The following is a 23,073-nucleotide window of genomic DNA, read 5'->3' on the forward strand; positions in this document are numbered from 1 at the left end:
TAATTTGCAGGTAAGCTGAAATTGCTGTAAGATGTATCTTAATGGAAGAAAAAGCTAGCTTTGACTTTTGCAAATGTAGTAAGTATCCTACGATGTCTTTGGCAGATGCGTGTAAGGGTTGAATTTGATTATTATGGCAGTAATAAACAAATCTTTTCCACTTATTTGCATAGCAATGTCTAGTGGTAGGTTTCCTAGCTTGTTTTATGACCTCCATACATTCATGTGTAAGGTCTAAGTGTCCGAACTCTAGGACTTCAGGAGCCAGATTGCTAGATTCAGCGATGCTGGATTTGGGTGTCTGATCTGTTGTTTGTGTTGCGTTAACAGATCTGGTATGTTTGGTAGTTTGACATGGGGCACTACTGAAAGGTCTAGTAGTGTTGTGTACCAAGGTTGTCTTGCCCATGTCGTGCTATTAGTATGAGTTTGAGTTTGTTTTGACTCATCTTGTTTCCTAGATATGGAAGGAGTGGGAGAGAGGGAAAAGCGTAAGCAAATATCCCTGACCAACTCATCCATAACGCATTGCCCTGAGACTGATCTTGTGGGTACCTGGATGCGAAGTTTTGGCATTTTGCGTTTTCCTTTGTTGCAAATAGATCTATTTGTGGTGTGCCCCAACTCTGGAAGTAAGTATTCAGTATTTGGGGGTGAATCTCCCATTCGTGGATCTGTTGGTGATCCCGAGAGAGATTGTCTGCTAACTGATTCTGAATTCCTGGAATAAATTGTGCTATTAGGCGAATGTGGTTGTGAATCGCTCAATGCCATATTCTTTGTGCCAGGGGACACAACTGTGTTGAGTGTGTCCCTCCCTGTTTGTTTAGGTAATACATCGCTGTCATGTTGTCTGTTTTGACAAGAATGTGTTTGTGGCTTATTATGGGTTGAAATGCTTTCAGCGCTAGAAATACTGCCAATAGTTCTAAGTGATTTATGGGAAACTGTTTTTGGTGAGTGTCCCATTGTCCTTGCATGCTGTATTGATTGAGGTGTGCTCCCCACCGTATCATGGAGGCATCTGTCGTTATTACATATTGTGGCACTGGGTCTTGGAAAGGCCGCCCTTTGTTTAAATTGATACTGTTCCACCATTGAAGCGAGGTGTATGTTTGGCGGTCTACCAACACCAGATCTAGAAGTTGACCCTGTGCCTGTGACCACTGTGATGCTAGGCACTGTTGTAAGGGCCGCATGTGCAACCTTGCGTTTGGGACAATGGCTATGCATGAGGACATCATGCCTAGGAGTTTCATCACCATTTTGACTTGTATTTTTTGTTTTGGATACATGGCCTGTATTACATTGTGAAATGCCTGAACCATTTGTGGACTTGGAGTGGCAATCCCTTTTGCTGTGTTGATTGTCGCCACTAAGTATTGCTGTGTTTGACACGGTATAAGGTGTGACTTTGTGTAGTTGATTGAGAAACCTAGTTTCTGGAGGGTCTCTATGACATACTTTTTGTGTTGTGAACATTTTTCTAGCGTGTTGGTTTTGATTAACCAATCGTCTAGGTACGGGAACACATGTATTTGCTGCCTTCTGGTATGTGCAGCTACGACTGCCAGGCACTTTGTAAAAACTCTTGGCGCAGTTGTTATCCCGAAAGGCAACACCTTGAATTGGTAATGTATCCCCTGGAATACAAACCTTAAGTACTTTCTGTGTGAAGGATGTATCAGTATATGGAAATATGCATCCTTTAGGTCTAGTGTTGTCATGTAGTCTTGTTGTTTGAGTAGTGGAATTACGTCTTGTAATGTCACCATGTGAAAGTGATCTGATTTGATGTAGGTATTTAATGTTCGGAGATCTAATATAGGTCTCAGAGTTTTGTTTTTTTGGGGTATGAGAAAGTACAGAGAGTAAACTCCTGTTCCTTTCTGGTGTTTTGGTACTAATTCTATTGCTTCTTTTAGTAGCAATGCCTGAACCTCTAGTCCTAGAAGATCTATATGTTGTTTTGACATATTGTTTTTTTTCGGTGGGACGTATGGAGGGAATTTGAGAAATTCTATGCAATAACCATGCTGGATAATTGCTAGGACCCAAGTGTCAGTTGTTATTTCCTCCCAATGTTTGTAAAACTTGGTTAGTCTTCCCCCCACAGGTGTTAGGTGTTGGGGATGTGTGACTTGGAAGTCACTGTTTGTTTTGAGGAGTTTTGGGACTTTGGAACTTTCCTCTATTCTTTTGGAATCGTCCCCCTCTATATTGTCCCCGAAAACTTCCCCGCTGATACTGGCTCTGGTAAGTGGGTCTTGTCTGTGAGGTTGTGGGTTCTGTGCTTTGTCCTCGAAACCCCCCTCTAAACTGTGTTTTTCGAAATGTGCCTCTGCCCTGTGGGGAGTAGAGTGCGCCCATGGCTTTGGCCGTGTCAGTGTCTTTAAGTTTTTCGATCGCAGTGTCCACCTCCGGCCCAAACAACTGCTGTCCGTTGAATGGCATATTCAGCACACCTTGCTGTATTTCTGGTTTAAATCCTGATGTACGCAGCCATGCATGTCTCCTTATTGTTACTGCTGTGTTGACAGTTCTAGCAGCTGTGTCTGCAGCATCCATTGCTGACCGTATCTGATTGTTGGAGATACTCTGTCCTTCTTCTACTACTTGCTCTGCTCTCTTTTGGAACTCCTTGGGCAAATGTTCTATAAAGTGTTGCATTTCGTCCCAATGGGCCCTATCGTATCTGGCCAACAAAGCCTGTGAATTGGCAATACGCCACTGGTTTGCTGCCTGTGCCGCCACCCTTTTGCCTGCTGCGTCGAATTTTCTACTTTCTTTATCTGGAGGTGGTGCATCTCCTGAAGTATGTGAGTTCGCTCTTTTGCGCGCAGCCCCTACTACAACTGAGTCCGGTGTTAGCTGTTGTGTGATGTACACGGGGTCTGTTGGTGGCGGTTTATATTTTTTCTCCACTCTTGGAGTAATGGCCCTTCCTTTTACAGGCTCTTCAAACACTTGTTTGGAGTGTTTTAGCATTCCGGGTAGCATAGGAAGACTTTGATACTGGCTGTGTGTGGACGACAGTGTGTTAAAAAGAAAGTCGTCTTCAATGGGCTCAGCATGCAGGCTGACATTATGAAATGCCGCTACTCTCGACACCACCTGTGCATAGGCTGTACTATCCTCTGGTGGCGACGGTCTAGCTGGATAACATTCAGGACTATTATCTGACACTGGTGCATCATAAAGGTCCCATGCGTCAGGGTCATCTTGACTCATTCCTGTATGAGTTGGGGATTGCATCATTGGTGGAGTGGCTACCGGTGATGGTTGCGGAGAGCATTGTGGAGATGGTGGCGGGGTTACTTGTTTAGCCACCTTTGCCTGTGGCTGCTTGTCTTTCTCCTGAAAGGCAAGTTTGCGTTTCATTTTAATCGGAGGGAGAGTACTGATCTTCCCTGTTTCTTTTTGGATATGGAGCCTTCTTTGTGTATAGTCTGGCTCTATTGTTTCCAATTGCTGTCCAAATCTATGTGTCTTCATTTGTGTGGACAGTCCTTGTTCCTCAGTGTAGGAACTTGTTTTCGGTTCCAAGGCCGGATGTTTCGGTATCGAAACCTTTTCGGCTGCTTTTCTCGGTTCCGACGAAACCTTCTTTATTTTCGGCGTCGTGGTCTCTCGGTGCCGACCCATTTCGGTGCCGCTATCTCAGTGCCGAACCTGCTCGGAGCCACTATCTCGAGCCCGAGATTGCTGTGTGGCGGTATCTTGACCGGAGCCGGATGACTTCGCCCCCAGCGTGCCCTTTTTCGGTGCCGATGATCGGTCACCTATTTTTCGGGTTAAGCCATGGCCTGTTGGCGGTGGCATCCCCTGGGCTTTAGTGGTTTTTTCGTGAGTTTTGTGTTTCGACGTCTTACTCACGGTTTTCGGCGTATCTTCGAGATCGATCTCATCCGAGTCCCATTCATGGATGGAGAATGTTTCTTCCTCCTCCTCGAAACGCTCTTGTCCTGTCGGCGCCGACGCCATTTGCAGTCTCCTTGCTCTTCGGTCTCTTAGTGTCTTCCTGGACCGAAACGCTCGACAGGCTTCACAAGTATCTTCCTTGTGTTCCGGCGACAAACACAAGTTACAGACCAGATGGTGATCTGTATATGGATACTTGATATGGCATTTTGGGCAGAAGCGGAATGGGGTCCGTTCCATCAACCTTGAAGAGATGTGGCTGGGCCGACCAGGCCCCGACGGGGGAATCGAAAAAACCCCGAAGGGCCACCGGAGCTCTTCAAAAGTCGGTGTCGATCTGTTGTAACTAACCCGATACCGAACGCAAACAATACCGACGTTTTTTCTGAGATTCTAACTAACTTTCCGACCCGAAACACGGAGCGAAAAGGAACACGTCCGAACCCGATGGCAGAAAAAAACCAATCTAAGATGGAGTCGACGACCATGCGCAATGGAGCCGAAATGGGAGGAGTCCCTCGGTCTTGTGACTCGAAAAGACTTCTTCGAAGAAAAACAACTTGTAACACTCCGAGCCCAACACCAGATGGCGGGATGTGCACAGCATGTGTATCTGCAGCTACACATGCCATCGAACAAGGAAATACATGTCTGTTTCCCATTCTTAGTTTTGCAGCTTTTACAGCTAGACGTGAATACCCGTGGGGCTGTTGTTACCCCGAATGGTAGTACTTTGAATTGAAAGTGACGTCGACTTACCACAAACCAGAGATATCTGCGTTGTGCCGGGTGAAAATATGTGTCCTTCAGATCTAATGAAGTTGCCTTCCTATAGTAATAGTATTTCATCTTGAAGTGTTACCATGTGAAAGTATTCGGATATAATGTACTGCTTGAGAGGGCAGAAGTTGTTTTTGGGTATTGGGAAATATTGAGAGCATAACCCCCTCCTGTGATGTTTGAATGGAATAGGTTCTATGGCTGCTTTTTCTAACAAGGCTTTCACGTCTTTTAGCAGATGTAGATGCTGTGGATTTAGTATGTGTCTCTTCAGTGGGATATTTGGCGGTTGTTGTTTTAGCTCCTGGCAATACCCATGACTGACTATATGTAACACTCACTGATCTGATGTTATCTGTGACCACAACTGAAAGAACTGCTGTAGCCCTTTCCTGACAGGTGATTTGGAGGGTGCCTCTACCCTTTTCTCTGGAGTTGTAGCCACCTCTATAAAACCCTTGCTCTGTTTTATGGTGGTATTGTTGTCGTTGATAGGTGGGGATCTCCATGGTGGTAGTTTGAGGCCCCTCTTCCTTGGTAGTGGCAAAAAGGCTGCTGCTTTTGTGATGATGTTTGCAGAGTACCCATTGATTTCGCTGTGTCTTTTTAAAAAAATATTTTCTATTTGCTCGTTTGCCATCGAAAGGAATGTTGAGAATGGGCTGTTGCACTTCCAGCTTGAAGCCCAATATGCTAGCTATGCATGCCTACGAAGCCTAACAGAAATTAATGCCTACTGCCACGGTGTCTGCACTATCCAGTGCACACCTCATGGTTGCATTGGAGATATGTTTTCCTTCAGTCGTTAAGTCTGTAAAACTGTAAAAAACGGTAAACTTCGCACTTGTATAGCGCACTACTCACCCGTTAGGGTCTCAAGGTGCTGTACGCATACCGCTGTGGAACCCCTCCTGGCTTTTCCCTCTGAGGCGCCCACTCCTGGACAGCCCCAGGGTGAAGCCAGGCATCCAACTGCTGTGAGGGCCGTTGTGGAGATTAAGTGAGCTATTGCCCAGAGTTACAGAGTGGGATTCATTAATTAGAATAGGCACTGAGGCGAGAATTATCTGGTCCACGGGAATTAAGCCCAAGACCCGCCGAGGTGAGAATTGAACCCTGGTCCCGGGCCAGATCTCTGCATCAGGGTCTGTTGCTCCAACCATTGTGCCACACTTTTCCTCTCTTTCTATACTGTTAAGTGAGATGTTGCATTAAGTCTTGAATTTTGTCTCAAGTGGCCCTATTGCAGCTAGACAGTAGCTCCACTGAATTTGCGATTCACTAGTGGTTGGTGTGTCCTGTAGCCACCCTTTTGCTTGCAGCATTGATGCACTTACTCTCTGTCAGGAGGTGGAGATTCCCCAGGGTGCTGTTCTTATCCTTTCTGTTCTGACCACTAGGGTGTCTGCTATGGGGTGACCCTGGATATAGATTATATATATATATGGAAAATGTCACTTACCCAGTGTACATCTGTTCGTGGCATGAGACGCTGCAGATTCACATGCTTTGCATATCCTGCCATCTAGTGTTGGGCTCAGAGTGTTACAAGATGTTTTTCTTCGAAGAAGTCTTTTCGAGTCACGAGATCGAGGGACTCCTCCCATTTCGGCTCCATTGCGCTTGGGCGTCGACTCCATTTTAGATTGTTTTCCCCGCAGAGGGTGAGGTAGGAGTTGTGTATATAGTAATAATGCCCATGCATTGGAGTAAGTATGTACGTACATAATGTGCTTAAAAGCGTTAAATTTACAATATTTCAAATGTACAAGTTTAATTACAGTTAACTTAAAACGGCCACAGGCTCCCGGGGAGGGCGCATGTGAATCTGCAGCGTCTCATGCCACGAACAGATGTACTCTGGGTAAGTGACATTTTCCGTTCGATGGCATGGGTAGCTGCAGATACACATGCTGTGCAGAGACTAGTAAGCAGTTATCTCCCCCAAAGCGGTGGTTTAGCCTGTAGGAGTTGAAGTTGTCTTAACTAATGTTCTTAGTACTGCTTGTCGTACTGTGGCTTGTTGTGTTGTTAACACATCCACGCAGTAATGTTTAGTAAATGTATGAGGCGTAGACCATGTGGCTGCCTTACATATTTCTGTCATTGGTATATTTCCTAGAAAGGCCATTGTGGCGCCTTTCTTTCTAGTGGAGTGTGCCTTTGGTGTAATAGGCAGTTCTCTTTTAGCTTTAACATAACAGGTTTGAATACATTTAACTATCCATCTGGCAATGCCCTGTTTGGATATTGGATTCCCTGTATGCGGTTTTTGGTAAGCTACAAACAATTGTTTTGTTTTGCGAAGCTGTTTAGTTCTATCACTGTAGTACATTAGAGCTCTTTTTATGTCTAATGTATGTAATGCTATTTCAGCTACAGTGTCTGGTTGTGGAAAAAACACTGGGAGTTCCACAGTTTGATTTAAGTGGAACGGTGATATAACTTTTGGCAAAATCTTTTGATTTGTGCGTAGAACCACTTTATGTTTGTGTATTTGTATAAAGGGTTCTTGTATGGTAAAGGCCTGTATTTCACTCACTCTTCTTAGGGATGTGATAGCTATTAGAAAGGCTACTTTCCAGGTTAAGTATTGCATTTCACAAGAGTGCATGGGTTCGAATGGTGGACCCATGAGTCTTGTTAATACAATATTGAGATTCCACGAAGGAACTGGTGGTGTTCTTGGTGGAATGATTCTTTTTTGACCCTCCATAAATGCTTTTATGACTGGGATTCTAAATAATGAAGTTGAATGTGTAATTTGCAGATATGCTGAAATTGCTGTGAGATGTATTTTAATGGACGAAAAAGCTAAGTTCGATTTTTTTAAGTGTAGTAAGTAGATTACAATGTCTTTTGCGGACGCGTATAATGGTTGAATTTGATTATTTTGACAGTAATAAACAAATTGTTTCCATTTATTTGCGTAGCAATGTCTTGTAGTAGGTTTTCTAGCTTGTTTGATGACCTCTGTACATTCTTGTGTAAGGTCTAGGTGTCCGAATTCTAAAACTTCAGGAGCCAGATCGCTAGATTGAGTGATGCTGGACTCGGGTGTCTGATCTGTTGTTTGTGTTGAGTTAACAGATCTGGTTTGTTTGGTAGTTTGATATGAGGTACTACTGACAGGTCTAGTAATGTTGTGTACCAAGGTTGTCGTGCCCAAGTTGGTGCTATTAGTATTAGTTTGAGTTTGTTTTGACTCAATTTGTTTACAAGGTACGGAAGGAGTGGGAGAGGGGGAAAAGCGTAAGCAAATATCCCTGACCAACTCATCCATAACGCATAGCCTTTGGAGTGAGGCTGTGGGTACCTGGATGCGAAGTTTTGGCATTTTGCATTTTCTTTTGTTGCGAATAGGTCTATTTGCGGTGTTCCCCACTTTTGGAAGTAGGTTTGCAGTATTTGTGGATGAATCTCCCATTCGTGGATCTGTTGGTGATCTCGACTGAGATTGTCTGCTAATTGGTTTTGAATTCCTGGGATGTATTGCGCTATTATGTGAATGTGATTGTGATTCGCCCAATGCCAAATCTTCTTTGCTAAGAGACACAGTTGTGATGAGTGTGTCCCTCCCTGTTTAAGTAGTACATTGTTGTCATGTTGTCTGTCTTGACAAGAATGTGTTTGTGTGTTATTATCGGTTGAAATGCTTTCAACGCTAGAAACACTGCTAGTAATTCTAGCTGATTTATGTGAAGTTGTTTCTGCTGAATGTCCCATTGTCCCTGAATGCTGTGTTGGTTGAGATGTGCTCCCCATCCTACAAGGGAAGCATCTGTTGTGATTACTTATTGAGGCACTGGGTCTTGGAAAGGCCGCCCTTGGTTTAAATTTATAGGATTCCACCATTGAAGTGAGGTGTGTGTTTGGCGGTCTATCAACACTGGATCTTGAAGTTGACCCTGTGCTTGTGTCCATTGTGTTGCTAGGCACTGTTGTAAGGGCCACATGTGTAATCTTGTGTTTGGAACAATGGCTATGCATGATGACATCATGCCTAGCAGTTTTATCACCAATTTTACTTGATACTTTTGGTTTGGGTGCATGCTTTGTAGTACGGTTTGGAATGCTTGTACCCTTTGTGGACTTGGAGTGGCAATCCCTTTTGTTGTGTTGATTGTTGCTCCTAAGTATTGTTGTATTTGACACGGCTGTAAGTGTGATTTTTGGTAGTTTAGTGAGAACCCTAGTTTGTGAAGGGTTTCTATGATGTATTTTGTGTGATGAAGACACTGTTTCTGGGTGTTGGTTTTGATTAACCAATCGTCTAGATATGGGAATACGTGTATGTGTTCTCTTCTGATATGTGCCGCCACTACTGCAAGGCATTTTGTAAATACTCTTGGTGCTGTTGTTATTCCGAATGGTAACACTTTGAACTGGTAATGTACTCCTTGGAATACAAACCTTAAGTATTTCCTGTGTGAAGGATGTATGGGTATATGGAAGTACGCATCTTTGAGATCTAATGTCGTCACGTAATCTTGTTGTTTGAGTAGTGGGATTACGTCTTGAAGTGTTACCATGTGAAAGTGATCTGATTTGATGTAAAGATTTAGTATTCTGAGATCTAATATAGGTCTTAGAGTTTTGTCCTTTTTGGGTATGAAAAAGTACAGGGAGTAAACCCCTGTCCCTTTTTGATGACTGGGTACTAGTTCTATTGCCTCTTTTTGTAACAACGCTTGGACTTCTATTTGTAATAGATCCATGTGTTGTTTGGACATGTTGTGTGTTTTTGGCGGCACATTTGGTGGTAACTGTAGGAATTCTATGCAATAGCCATGTTGGATGATGGCTAGGACCCACGAGTCTGTTGTTATTTCCACCCATTTTTGGTAAAAATCTGTTAGTCTCCCCCCACCGGTGTTACGTGTTGGGGATTTGTGACACTGAAGTCACTGTTTGTTTTGAGGGGTCTTGGGACTTTGGAACTTCCCTCTAGTCTTAGGGAACGGTCCCCCTCTATACTGTCCCCGAAAGCCTCCTCTCTGATACTGGCTCTGGTATGTGGGCCTGGTTTGTGAAGTTGAGGGTTCTGTTGTTTGAACCCGAAACCCCCCTCTAAATGGTGTCTTCCTAAAAGTGTCTCTGCTCTGTGGGGAGTAGAGCGCGCCCATGGCTTTGGCCGTATCTGTATCCTTCTTAAATTTTTCGATAACAGTGTCCACTTCCGGCCCAAACAACTGCTGTCCATTAAATGGCATATTAAGCACAGCCTGTTGGATTTCGGGCTTGAATCCTGAGGGGCACAGCTGTGCATGTCTCCTAATTGTCACCGCTGTATTTACAGTTCTTGCAGCTGTGTCTGCTGCATCCATTGCTGAACGTATCTGGTTATTTGAGATACTTTGTCCTTCTTCTACCACTTGTTGTGCACGTTTTTGGAATTCTTTGGGCAGATGTTCAATAAAGTGTTGCATTTCGTCCCAGTGAGCTCTGTCATATCTTGACAGCAAAGCCTGTGAATTCGCAATGCGCCATTGATTGGCTGCTTGTGCTGCCACTCTTTTTCCCACTGCATCGAACTTGCGACTTTCCTTATCGGGTGGTGGTGCATCCCCGGAGGTGTGTGAATTCGCCCTTTTCCGTGCTGCGCCAACTACTACAGAGTCTGGAGTCAGTTGCTGAGTAATGTACATAGGGTCTGTTGGTGGAGGCTTGTACTTTTTCTCTACCCTAGGAGAAATAGCCCTGCCTTTCACGGGTTCCTGAAATATTTCCTTTGCGTGCTTTAACATTCCTGGTAGCATTGGTACTCTGGTACTGAGTATGTGTGGATGACAGTGTTAAATAAAAAGTCATCCTCGATTGTGACGTTGTGAAAGGCAGCTGCTCTAGACACCACCTGCGTGTAAGCAGTACTGTCTTCAGGTGGTGATGGTCTTGCTGGGTAACAGTCAGGACTGTTATCTGACACAGACGCATCATAAAGATCCCATGCATCTGGGTCATCTTGGCTCATGCTTGTGTGTGTTGGAGACGGCACCATCTGTGGGCTAGCAACTGGTGATGATTGCGGTGAGCGTTGAGGTGATGGTGGCGGAGTTACTTGTCTTGCCACCTTTGCTTGTGGTGGTTTATCCTTCTCTTGGAAAGCCAGTTTCCTTTTCATCCTTATAGGAGGGAGAGTTCTTATCTTCCCTGTTTCCTTTTGGATATGGAGCCTTCTCTGTGTATAATCTGGCTCCCCTGCCTCTAGTTCCTGTCCGAATCTATGGCTTTGCATTTGAGTGGAAAGCCCTTGCTCCTCTGTGTATGAACTAGTTTTCGGCTCCGAAGCCGGATGTTTCGGGCTCGAAACCTTTTCCACCATCTTTTTCGTCTCCGAAGCCACTTTTTTGTGTTTCGGTGTTCCGATCTCTCGGTGCCGATTAGTTTCGGTGCCGGTATCTCGATGTCGAGATTGTTCTGACCCGGTGTCTCGGGGTCGAGTCTTTTCTGTGCCGGTATCTCGACCGGAGTCGGATGACTTTGACACATGCGTGCCCTTTTTCGGTGCCGATGGACGGTCACCGAGTTTTTGGGTAAAGCCCTGGCCTGCCGGCGGTGGCGTCCCCTGAGCTCTGATGAATTTTCCGTGAGTTTTAGCTGGGGCGGTTTTACTCACGGTTTTCGGCGTCTGTTCTGTTTCGGCCTCGTCCGAGTCAGCGATGGAGAAGGTTTCTTCTTCCTCCAATTCTTGGTGTCCTGACGGCGCCAACCCAATTTGAAGTCTTCTCGCTCTCCAGTCCCACAGCGTTTTCCTGGATCGAAACGCTCGACAGGCCTCACAAGTATCCTCTTTGTGTTCTGGAGACAAACACAAGTTACAGACCAGATGCTGATCTGTGTAAGGATACTTGTTGTGGCATTTGGGGCAGAAGCGGAATGGGGTCCGTTCCATTAGTCTTGTCGACGCACATGGTCGGGCCGACCAGGCCCCGGCGGGGAACCGAAACCCCGAAGGGCCACCGGAGCTCTACAAAATTCAGTGTCAATCTGTGTTAAGTAACCCGATACCGAACGCAAACAATACCGTCTAATTTTTCCGAACCAAAACACAGAGCGTAGAGGAACACGTCCGAACCCGATGGCGGAAAGAAAACAATCTAAGATGGAGACGCCCATGCGCAATGGAGCCGAAAAGGGAGGAGTCCCTCGATCTTGTGACTCGAAAAGACTTCTTCGAAGAAAAACAACTTGTAACACTCGGAGCCCAACACTAGATGGCGGGATATGCACAGCATGTGTATCTGCAGCTACACATGCCATCGAACATATATATATATATATATATATATATATATATATATATATATATATATATATATATATATATAGGTTCTGAAAGTAAAGGCTATATTCTATTTCAATTTGTGGAGTAAGCACCCTGGTTTTCACTGGGTCCTTAAAGATGTCCTTTGAGACATTAGTATAGAACCAATCAGGATAATATTGCACTGTGGGAAAAAGTGTTTCCACCAAGACAAATGTTTCTACTTTCGTGGTTTATGATATTCTGCAGCCCTCTGTATGGCACCATCGTAAGATGAAGTGTGTTCAGGTGGTGATGCTTTTGTAGGAACTGATAGTTCTATATCCGTGTCTGGCAGAAGTACATCATAAATTTTCCCCCGCGTCTGGGCTGAGATGGCTATCCCCCTGTAAATATGAGTCAAAGTCCTGCTGAGGGCTATTCCCGGCCCACCTCCTCCTGTGTAGGTGAGGGTAATCTTGATTGTGGGGATGTGGTTGGCTGAATATAATGGGGCTTGTGGCCATATCTCCGGAAACCACTCTCTTTGGTGGTGGTTCTGGGACTTCCAAGTCTTGTGCATGTCTTTTGGAATGGTCTTCATGTTGTTTCTTTTGCATATATTTGAGTATTCCTTTAATAACATTGCCACCTTCATCTTGTGGCACTTATTTTTGTGGTGTGGTGTTTTTGTCCGTTTGTCTGGTACTGTCAGTATGGCAGAGGAAGGCCCCTTTTTCTTTGCTATGGTTGGAACATGGGTTTTCTTCAGAGTCAAAAAGTGATCTTGTTCCTTTTCTTTTGGCAGTGCCAAAAAATGTCTGGATTCCAAGTGGCTCGATGTTGAGCATTTCTTCGGATCCAATGGCTTTTCCAGCGTCGAAGCTGGGTTTGTCATTTTTGGCACCAATGCATGTGCCCCTGTGGTGTGCTTCGGTACTGAGATGGTGTTGGTGCCATCCCCATGTTTACGCCTTGTTGCCCGTTCATGATCGAGAACATTCTTATCCCTTCTCAGCTCCAAGGCATGCTCAACTATGCTGACCAACCATGTTGACCACAGCCCAAGGGGTGTAGCGCACAGTGGCATGGAGGGGAGGTGTATGCAATATTTTCTTCATTCGGGATGGGTCAATCGTACTCATGGTTCTTGGTATCGTCTTTGGTTCTTACCCAGGTAAGAGAGTCTGGTGCATGGGTTTCCCAGAATGCACCGCCGAATCTTCTTCCTCACTGGATTCGTCAGAGGGGACATAGCGGAGGCTTGAGATGATGACCCCACCTTGAAAAGCTATCTCTTTGCAGATCTCACCCTCGCTGTATGACATTCCGTGCAAGAACTCTGCCTTGGCTGCCATCTCCATGTTACGTGGTAGGTGCCAATTGTTTTGCTTTGCAGCATTTTCTTATTTATGAAAAAATTGCACAGAGTGCAGTCCTGTTCCTTGAATTCTGTTGATAAGCAAAAGTTGCAGACCTTGTAAGTGTCCAAAAAGGTGTATCTGGCCCCACACTGAGGGCACCGTCTAAATAAGTTTTCTTTTTTTGCCTTAATTACCCAGAGACAAACACTCTCAATGGGCGTGGATGTAGATTCAGTGGAAGTCTGATGTGTACGCTCGATCTGTACACTATTTAAATGTGTATCAGAGCTGTGTGCTGTTTTCTATTGTCAATCTTCGATCTTGTGGATTTTCTTTTTTGGCTGTAGACTACATGGGCATCAAAACTGTAGAGCCCGAGTGCAGAAAAGCCGTTGAACATTTCCAATACCTCAAGGAGGAGAAGATAAAACAGACGTCGACCAAAAACGCCTTAGAGAAAATCAACTTGCAGAGTTCTGACCTGTTACTAGATGGTAGGAGTGTGCACAGCATGTATATCTGTAGCCAACAAATGGTACACACACAATTTGTCAGGGGATGACATCGACCACATCCTGAGAAAAACCAAAGGTGTTCAGCTGTCCCCGCTCAATTTTTACGCATGAAGGTGAAGACTGCTAAGGCCCGGGTGCAGGAACCTGCCCTGTTTTGATAGCAAATACCCCAGGAGGGCAGTCTAATCGGAGGACATAAGCTCAAGCCCAAATTTCTGGATACCATATTTTGCATACCCAATCCGGGGCCACTAGGATGACTTGGGCCAAGTCATTCCTGATCTTTAGAACTCAGAGCAGGAGTGCTTTATGCTGGAAGGTGCACAGGAGTCCTGAGTTCCACTTTAGGTGGAATGTGTCCGCTAGCGAAAGGCTCCCTGGAAACTCCAACACACAGAACTGCTGATATTGCACAATCTCAGAAATGGAGAATAGATTGGGCCAATATTCTCCCCATTTGTGGACGAGACATTGTGCCACATCCAGGAGTAACTGCCAGTCGTGATCCGCTAGGTGTTGATGGCTGAGCTTGTCCATCCTGGCATTCCAAGATCCTGCCAGGTCAGTCGCTGACAGGAAGAGCCGTTGATGGTTCAGCCATTTCCAGAGGCACACGGTCCAGGACCCCTTACACAGCTTTGTTTGTTGCAACACCACATGGCAGTGGTGTTCGAAAGCTCCTGCCTCCCTTAGATTGATGGAAGGAAGGTTTTCAATGCCAAGCAGATGACCTTCAGCTTCATAAAGTCTATACCTCCCCCAGATGGCCCCCCCAACCCGGAAGGGACACATCGGTCACCACTGTCATCTCTGGGTGCGGTATGGAGAGAGGCCTCTGTCTGGCCCAATCGCATCCAGTAACCATGATTGGTTAGAGATGTCCCCCTGAATGCTGGGCTCACTGAGACTTCAGAACCCACTAGAGAGTCCGTATATGCCACCTGGCGTGATTGACCAGCAGGATACAGGAGACAATCAGTCTGAGTCTACGTCACTGAATTCCAAGACAGAGGCTGAGAAGTTGAGATCACTGCCTGAATATCCTGGACTTACCATTCAGGCTAAAAGGCGCAAAACCGAGCCATGTCCAGAATGGCTCAGATGAAAGAGTGTCTGAGAAGCAGTCAGGTGTGACTTTGGCTCACTGACAGTGAAGACAACAGTAGGCCTTCTGTAGTCTGGAGATGGTTAATGATTACCTTGGGTGTATCCGTCTTCAACACCCAGTCTTTCAGGTAGAAGAAGACTAGGACTCCTAATTAAAGTGTACTGCCATCACTCTTGTGAATACCCAAGAGGCACTGGCGGGATCAACGGGGAAGCAAAGCAAACTGAAAATACTCCTCTCTCACCACAAACTTCAGGCAGCACTGATGGGCCTGCACGTTGGACGTATAGAAATAGGCATCTTGCAGGTCTAATGCCATCATCAGTGTCTTTCTCCTTCCATAAGAAAGCATTGTGAGGGCACAGGTCCAAAATATAGCAAAGACCTCCGTTTGGCCCTAACATCTAAGGTGGTATTTATAACCGTCTCATTCAAGGCAAAGAGGGGCTCAGTAGATATTTGCCTCGAATACAGCACTGACCGCTAAGGTGGGGGAGCTGCAGATCAATAACTTTGGAGGCCTTACACAAGACCATTGCATTAGAAGCACTCTCATCAGGGGCAGGACCAGGGGGTGGGTAGAGGACGCTCAACTCTGGGGAAATGTCAAGGCCATTGGCTTCATACCACTTTTCCCCAGGGTATGGGTGCTGCATCAATCACTGTCCAAAGCCGTGCCTTTCTCATGTGAGTGGCACGTTTAGTGGGTGAGGTGGTGCTTCAATGGAGTCAGAGGAGGTCCAGTGGTGGATTTGAAGGATCCTAATGCAGCAAAGAGGGATCCTGCCAGCAGCATTTCAGATAGGGCCTCTCAGTTCCATGGGATCCAAAGGAGCATTAGGGTGAGTCTGTAAGGATTTAAAGAGTCACAGTCCCTTGTAATTCAGCACACTTACTTTCACCACTGTCACTAATCACTTTGCACTGCACCTTTTTGGAGCACCTGATCTCTTGATTAACAAGATGACAGCATTTAAAACTCTGTTCAAAGTCTTACAGACAAATAACAAATTCTGGCATTTGCATTAGAATTGTATGCTTAAAACTTCCCAGAGGACATTACAATAATCTACATATGTCAGCCTTTTTTGTTTACTAAAGAGACTTTAACAGCATTTGGTCACCAAAAAGTCAGCCCCTGATTCACAGTGAGTAAGGAAAGCTTAACTAGTTAACAAGAATTAAGATTATGCAAAGAAAATGTTGGAGCAGTTCACAGATTCTAAAATAATTTTACACATATATCATTTCTAATTTTGAAGGAAAGCTTACCGGCTCAGAAACAAATTAATAGAACAGCAAAGAAGCGTAATTAATGATGCATGCATAAAATGGTAATTGAATATATATAGATATATATATAAAAATATAGATATATATATTTTTTTTTTTTAAAGCATAGCATTCTAGTTCTACCCATGGAATTTCCATGGTTTAGTTTCTTACCAAATGGGGAAGATGAATTCTCAACATGGAAAGTGCATAAATCAAGACCTACAGGACCCAAACCAGATAAAATGGATGATTATAAAAAGAGCAGAACTAAAATACTAAGCTAAATGCAACGTGCAAAGGTCACCAAAATCCTCTTATCAGTCAGAAGTGCACCTAACAGTTTTTACATTACAAGGACATGGTGTAATATGAGCAACACATATCAATAAGAAAGCTTAATTTGTAATATTAAGACAGTGATAACAGCATGCCAAATCTAAATATGAAACAGAGTTCTTTAAATTCCTCAAAATGTTAAAGGACATTAATATAAACATTTCTCAAGTCTGCAATTTGTTAAAGTTCAAGAACGGCTTCAACATAGTTTGACATCTATGTTGCCACAGACATACTTCTACTGACTTTGTGGAATAAAGTGCAAACCAGGGGATGATTTTAAGAACTTTACAGACATTTAGGACTTTGAAATTGAAAAGGATTGTGGTGATCTCTGCAGCATCATAACAATGCAGCAGCCATGACTGTTTGCACAAAGCAATGCAAACTTTACCAAACGTATGTTCTGTATCACAAAACAAACTAATGTAGAGTAAACACTTTTGAAAAGCAGAATTATTAAAGCCAAATGAGAATACCAGGCAAACCGTTACCATAAAATCGTTCTGAAATATACACTTTCAAAATGCATACCAGATCGGGTTCCAGCTTTTACCAGATCATCAGAAAACATGCCAAGCAGGTCATCATCCGTGTTCAAAGTTTCAGATAGGTCAGACAATTGATCTTGTGTGCTACCTGGGGAAAGGTAATTATGTAGCCTGATTCATTACTTTCATGTATTTCTAAATAAATAATCTTTATGAGCAATTAACAAGCAAAAGTCCAGAAAATGGTATCCATGTATGCAGATGTATGTCACGATATCAAACATTACTGCAACTGAGCACAGCCCTGAATTGACCACTATATCGACCTGATTCTACTTAAGGTAGATTCACTATAAAAAAAAAAAGTCTCAGCAATATGGATAATAGAGCTGAGTTGAGTTTAACAATGCAAGTCAAGGTATTAGTCATAAATATATAGTTTTTTAATAAAGAGACTCGCATCACACTTCTGCCATTTTTAACAGCTTCATATAAGAAAAGGAAAATGCTACTTACCCTGTAAACATCCGCTGATAGCTTGTAATGCTGAAGATTAGCATGCTCGCATTCTCCTGCCACCTAGAGTTCATCATGGACGTTTGCAAGCTGTTTTTTGTTTGAAGAAGTCTTTTGAGTCAAAAGCCGTGATATGATTCCTCCTCATAGTGTACATTGTGCATAGGCACCAACTCCATGTTAGACTGCGTTTCTCATAGCGAGTGACAGTATACATGGAATGAAAAGTTAAGTAAGTTGTGTGAAGCAAGATTAGTGAAAAGAAGAAAGCAAGAGATCTGCAAAGGAGACAGGTTTCCAGGGAGGAGGGCACAAACCTTTGAATTTAGAGCATTACATGCTAGGAACAGATGCTTAGAGGTAAAATGCATTTTCTGTTCATGGAATGAATGGCTGTAGATACATATGCTTAACACAGACTTTAAAGCAGTGCCCTCTGTAAGAGGATGATAGCTTGTGGATGCTGCAGAGCTTGTGGATGATGCCAATGTCTGGAACAAGGTCCCAAACAGTGTGGCCAACAATGGCCTGCTGACTGGCTAAGATGCCCACATAATGTTCCTTGGCAAAGATGAGTGGTGTTGACAAGGGGACTGTCTAGCAAATATCTGGATATAGGATATTACCTAGAAAGGCTATAGTGGCTCCTTCTTACAGATGGAGTGTGCCACAGGAGGTGCAGGCTAAACCATTTTGTTTTGACAAAGTTGCCAACATTTGACTACCCAGATAGAGGTATGCCTGCCTTTTAGATGGGATATACTCTCTCAGGATTCGTAAAGGACACCGAGCTGGCCTACTTTACAGAATGGCTTGGTTGTGTCCAAGTGGTACCTAATAACCAGCATTCAGTGTGTAAAGTGCTCTCTCCACAGTTACATCTTGCTTTTGGAAGAAGACTGGGAGCTCTAAGGTTTGGTTAAGGTGGAAGAATGACACCACCTTAGCAATGAACTCTGGATTGGGTCTAAGGACAACCCTGTTCTTGTAAACCTGAATGAATAGCTCTTGTAAGGTGAGCGGTGCAGCTCACTAACGCAGGTTCGTAATGCAATGGGTACGAGAAAGATCCCCTTCCAGGAATCAAACTGAAGAGGGTATGAATGTCTCCATTCAAAGGGTGGTCGAGGAGCCTGGTGATGACTACACTGAGATTCCACACAGGGGAATGAGGTGCTCTATGGGGCATCACCCCCTTAAGGTCCTAAATGAAGGTGATGGTAATTCTGAAGAGGGAAGACTGTTCCCTGTTCTGCATGTAGACTGGGACTGCAACTAACTGAATACAAATAGGTGTGGGCAAGCCCAGCTTATTGCAAGTGCAAATGTAGGCGATGATATCTTGGACAGTAGGTCTTACCACACCCAGGCATTTGGAAACTTTTACATCTTGCTGCTGTATTGTGGGATGCTCAAATACTTTAACGAGAGACATACATTCCTGTAGAAAGATGGGGGACCCAAGCTGCAGGACTTCAGGTACCAAATCGCAGGGAGGAGCTTACCGGGGTCAGGATGCTTGACCTGGCCCCAACTGTGTGAGAAGGTCATTTGACAAAGGTGTAGTACCAGGACTGTTTGACCCAAGTCGTCACTACTTGTTAATCAACCTCCCACACTCCCCCAGGGGTGATCCACTATGAGGTGAATGTTGTGACAGAGTGCCCAATGCAAAATATGCAGGGCTAAGTGGAAAAGCTGAGGGAAGCATGTGCCGCCCTGCTCCTGACGATATTACACGGCTGTCATGTTGTCTGGTCTGATGAAAACTACCTTGTACTGAATGACTTTCAGAAGCAGCTAAGTGAAGGCTAACAGCTACAAATAACTGATGAGGCGTCACATTCCCTGGCATGAGATGTCACTTAGACGCACACCCCGCCCAGTGAGAGCACTGTCAGCTGTGATAATGGTCACCTGCATAACTGGGTCTGCAAAAAGCCTGCCTTGCAACAAGTTGTGGTCACTCCACCATTGTAGAGAGGGGTGCACTTTGGGCTGTGCAAAAACTTGATCGCCCAGTCACCCTCTGCTTGAGACCACTGAACTGTGAGGCACTCCTGGAGGGGATCCATGAGAGGCCTTGCGCAAGGGACAATAGCAATGCAGGAAGCCATCATTCGTGCAAGGTCCATGACAGTCCGTACTGTGAGTTGGCGACTGGGATGTACCGACCATAGGAAGGGTTGAATTAGAAGTGGCTGCAGGTGGGATTGGTAGCATTTATGGTGAATCCAAAGGCTGTGGAGCAGGGGCACTCATGTTTTAGTGTGTGTTGGACACCTCAGTTTGCTGCTGCTGGAAAAGTAAATCGTAGAGGTAGAGAAAGACATGAATGCCTTCCCTAAGCAAACGCAAAGTCACCACTTCTAGGCTCTTTGTAAATACCCTTGAAACCTTAGTGCCCCCCGAAAGGAAGGACTTTGAACTGCTAGTGTTGTCCATTTATCACAAAGTGGAGGCACTGTCTAGTGAGCAGAGTGGATGGGGATGTGGAAATAGATGATCATGAGACAGAGCACCATGATGTTTCCCTGTTGAAGGAGAGAGTGACGTCCTGCAAGGCTGACATAAAAAGGCTCAGATATGATATTGGTTCAGGTGTCTAAGGTCAAGGCTAGGTCCGAGACAGCCACCTTTCTTCAAGCACTGGGAACTAGAGAGTTCTTTCATCAAAAGAACATGCAGTTCTTTTGATGTTACTGGTCACCCTCTCTGAAGCATCCTTCTTTGGGAGTGTCTGCATTTTCTCCTGAAGGAGGGAGAGGCGTTCTTTGCTGAGTGTGTGTGTGTGTGTGTATACGATGTGGGATGCTGGGGAGGGGCTTGATTTGTAGTTAAAGGTAATAGACAGAAAATGCTCCCCCACACTAAGAAACTCTTGTATCTCCCTGTGACAAATGTTATGTGAAGGGAAGAGGCAGGACCAGTCAATGCTTGGAGGTGGCAGCTGCCTTGCTGGAGCTACCCTTCCCCTTACCCCTGTTGTTACTATTGTTGGCGTTCCTACTTTACCCTCTGCAGCCTGCTGCTGCCTCGTATAAGGTGATCTTAGCTCCCCTTCTGGCCAGGTGTTCTCGAACGCAGCCGCTGTACTGAAAACGCACTACCAAGGACTTTGACATCTCAGTTTTCTTCTTGAATTTTTTGAACATATTGTCAACCAGAGTGTAGGAAGCTGGCTTTCTATATATTGCACTAAACTGAAGTACACTGTACAGAGGATCCCCAATTGGTATTGCAGAGGGAAATGTAGATAGGTCTAATACTCTGTGGTAGTGTGGGCGAGCAGTTAGGCTTATCAGAGAGTAGTGCAAAGCATTTGCAGTACTCACAGAGGCAATATATGGGAAACACTCAAAGAATAAATCTGAGACCAATTTAGAATTTTTTTTTTTTATATATTTTTCAAACCTAAGAGCTTTGCAATCAGTTAAGTAGACTTTAAGCATTAATACTTAGCAGTTTCAGAAATAGACAGTGCAATTTCCAGAGTTCTCTCAATGTTATCCTATGAAGGAAAACTATTTTCAGCAAAGACCGAGTTAACGACTTACAAAGCCAATCTCAGGGAGTTAAGGTAAGTACCAGGCACTGATCAGAACCGCATTAATGGGTCACACCGGGCGGCTGGGTGCAGAGGTGTAGTAAGGCATCGGGTGCCCAATGGTTTCCAATTGTGAGTTTGGTCCTCGTGAAGGCAGGCTGCAGGCTCTGGTTAGGAAGTCAATCAGGGACGACAACAAGCTGGCAGGAAGTAGACTTGGGGTGCTCGGGATGTAGGTGCACATTTGGTCCTCTTCTCCTGTGCCCAGGGGTGACAGATGCAAATCTGTCATTAGGCTTTGGGTGTTCATGTCCGGGAGCACTCGCGGTCAGGGTTCCTGTGTGCTGAGGCTGCAGGCATTGTTGGGGAGTTCGGCAGGAGTCGACCCAGGGTGGACTCGAGCTCTTAGGAGCCAGGGGACATTATTGGCACCGATGACCTACCTTGCCTGGGATCAGGGGTCACAGGTGCAGTGGTCGCTGTAGTTCTTGGAGTTTCTCTTTCCACACTCTGTCTCTGGGCAGCTGAGGACCTGCGTTGGTACAGTCAGTTGGCTTTACCTCAGTTTGCGGACGTCTGGTGCAGTGGTCACTTCTGGTGTCGAGTTTCTGGGGTTCCAGTAGCTGCAGAGTCTTTTCTTTGGAGTTTCTTGTTGCAGGGCAAGTCCGCTGCCGACGGAAGACTTGAGTCTTTATTGAAAGCTGGACATGTTGACTTCTTGTGCAGGATCCTTCGAGGTCAGAAGGCAGGCCAAAGGGCTGGGTCCAGGTCAGCTGCTTCTTTTCCTCTTCTGCGGGTGCAACTCTTCTTTGTCTGAGTCTTCTTAAGTTGTCGAAATCTGAGTTCTAGGGGTCAGGGGTGCCACCTAAATACTAAATTTAGGGGCGTTACAGGGAGTATCAGGCAGTAGCCATTGGACTGACCACCTTGAGGGTGACTAGATTCTTTTCTTCTGCTCAGAAGTGGGCATAACCCTAACCCTAGTGGCCTAATTCCTTCAGAGCAAGATGGAGAAATTGGAAAAGTAGTGTCCACTTCAGCTTGTCTGCCTTAGGGGTAGGGCTGGCATGAAGTGGGCACCCCGCCTGTGCTGCCACAAAAAGTGGGGTCAGGACAGGGGGGCTGGTCATCTATCTGGAAAGACACAGGGGCATTACAAAGGTGGCAATGGCTTTGAAGCTCCCCGCCATGCAATCTCCATCCTGCCTTGGAGAGGAGGTCACACCTCTGCCCACAGCAGGCCTTTGCCACAGGCCTTCAAGAGCGCTGGCTCTCATCTTGGGGGGGGCCAGAAACGCATTTGCTGTGCCTGAACAGATTAGGTTCAGTCAGTCAGCACACTAGTAGCTGGTAGGTTTTCAGGGGGCACCTCTGAGGTGCTCTCTGTGTGAATTTCTTAATAAATCCATCACTGGAATCAGTGAAGGGGTATTATTCTGAGATGTTTGATACCAAATAACCCAAGGTTCAAAGAAGGCATTGTGTAGCTGGGGAAGTCATAGTGACCAGTGTCCAGCACATGCATTTACAATGGCTTCCCAGTACACCTACTATATATAGAAATTGACAAAGACATAGTAGGGGCATATTTGCTCATGCATAAATGCTCTCATGTAATATAATGCACCCTGCCTTTGGGCTGTAAGGCCTTCTACAGTGATGACTTGCATATCTTGCATGCAGTGTTAGGGGACATGGCAAACAGGCTGTGCGCCATGTCATGTTTTATTTCTGGGAGCACCTTGTCACACAGCTTGCAATGGCAGTCAACATGAGGTTGGTGCTGGGTCCTTCAGAATGGCACAAGTTGTGCTGCAGCTGTAAGGGGCCCTCTACTGTACCCATGCCCTAGGTACCAGGGGTGCCATTAACTAGGGACTTACAGGCGACTGAATGGCCATGTCACCTGGGGATAAAGTGACCAGCTGTCTTGTTTTAGTGAAGGAACACTGGCACTGGGGACCTGGCCAGCACCAT

The 23,073-nt window shown here is 45.1% G+C and overlaps 1 protein-coding gene across 11 annotated transcripts in view; it reads right to left on the minus strand.

Moving 5' to 3' along the window:
• KMT2C (lysine methyltransferase 2C) overlaps window positions 1-23,073 on the minus strand; it is a 1,516,687-nt gene that overhangs the window by 698,836 nt on the left and 794,778 nt on the right. For 10 of the 11 annotated variants that reach the window (XM_069211124.1, XM_069211114.1, XM_069211120.1 and 7 more), the window contains 2 exons: window positions 17,077-17,181; window positions 16,378-16,425 (listed from right to left, as the gene is read on the minus strand). In XM_069211124.1, the coding sequence (XP_069067225.1) occupies window positions 16,378-16,425; window positions 17,077-17,181 (153 nt within the window). The remainder of the gene's footprint in view (window positions 1-16,377; window positions 16,426-17,076; window positions 17,182-23,073) is intronic. The other variant, XM_069211116.1, reaches the window with a different exon arrangement.

Source organism: Pleurodeles waltl, chromosome 10, assembly GCF_031143425.1.
Source record: "Pleurodeles waltl isolate 20211129_DDA chromosome 10, aPleWal1.hap1.20221129, whole genome shotgun sequence".
NCBI lineage: Eukaryota > Metazoa > Chordata > Amphibia > Caudata > Salamandridae > Pleurodeles > Pleurodeles waltl.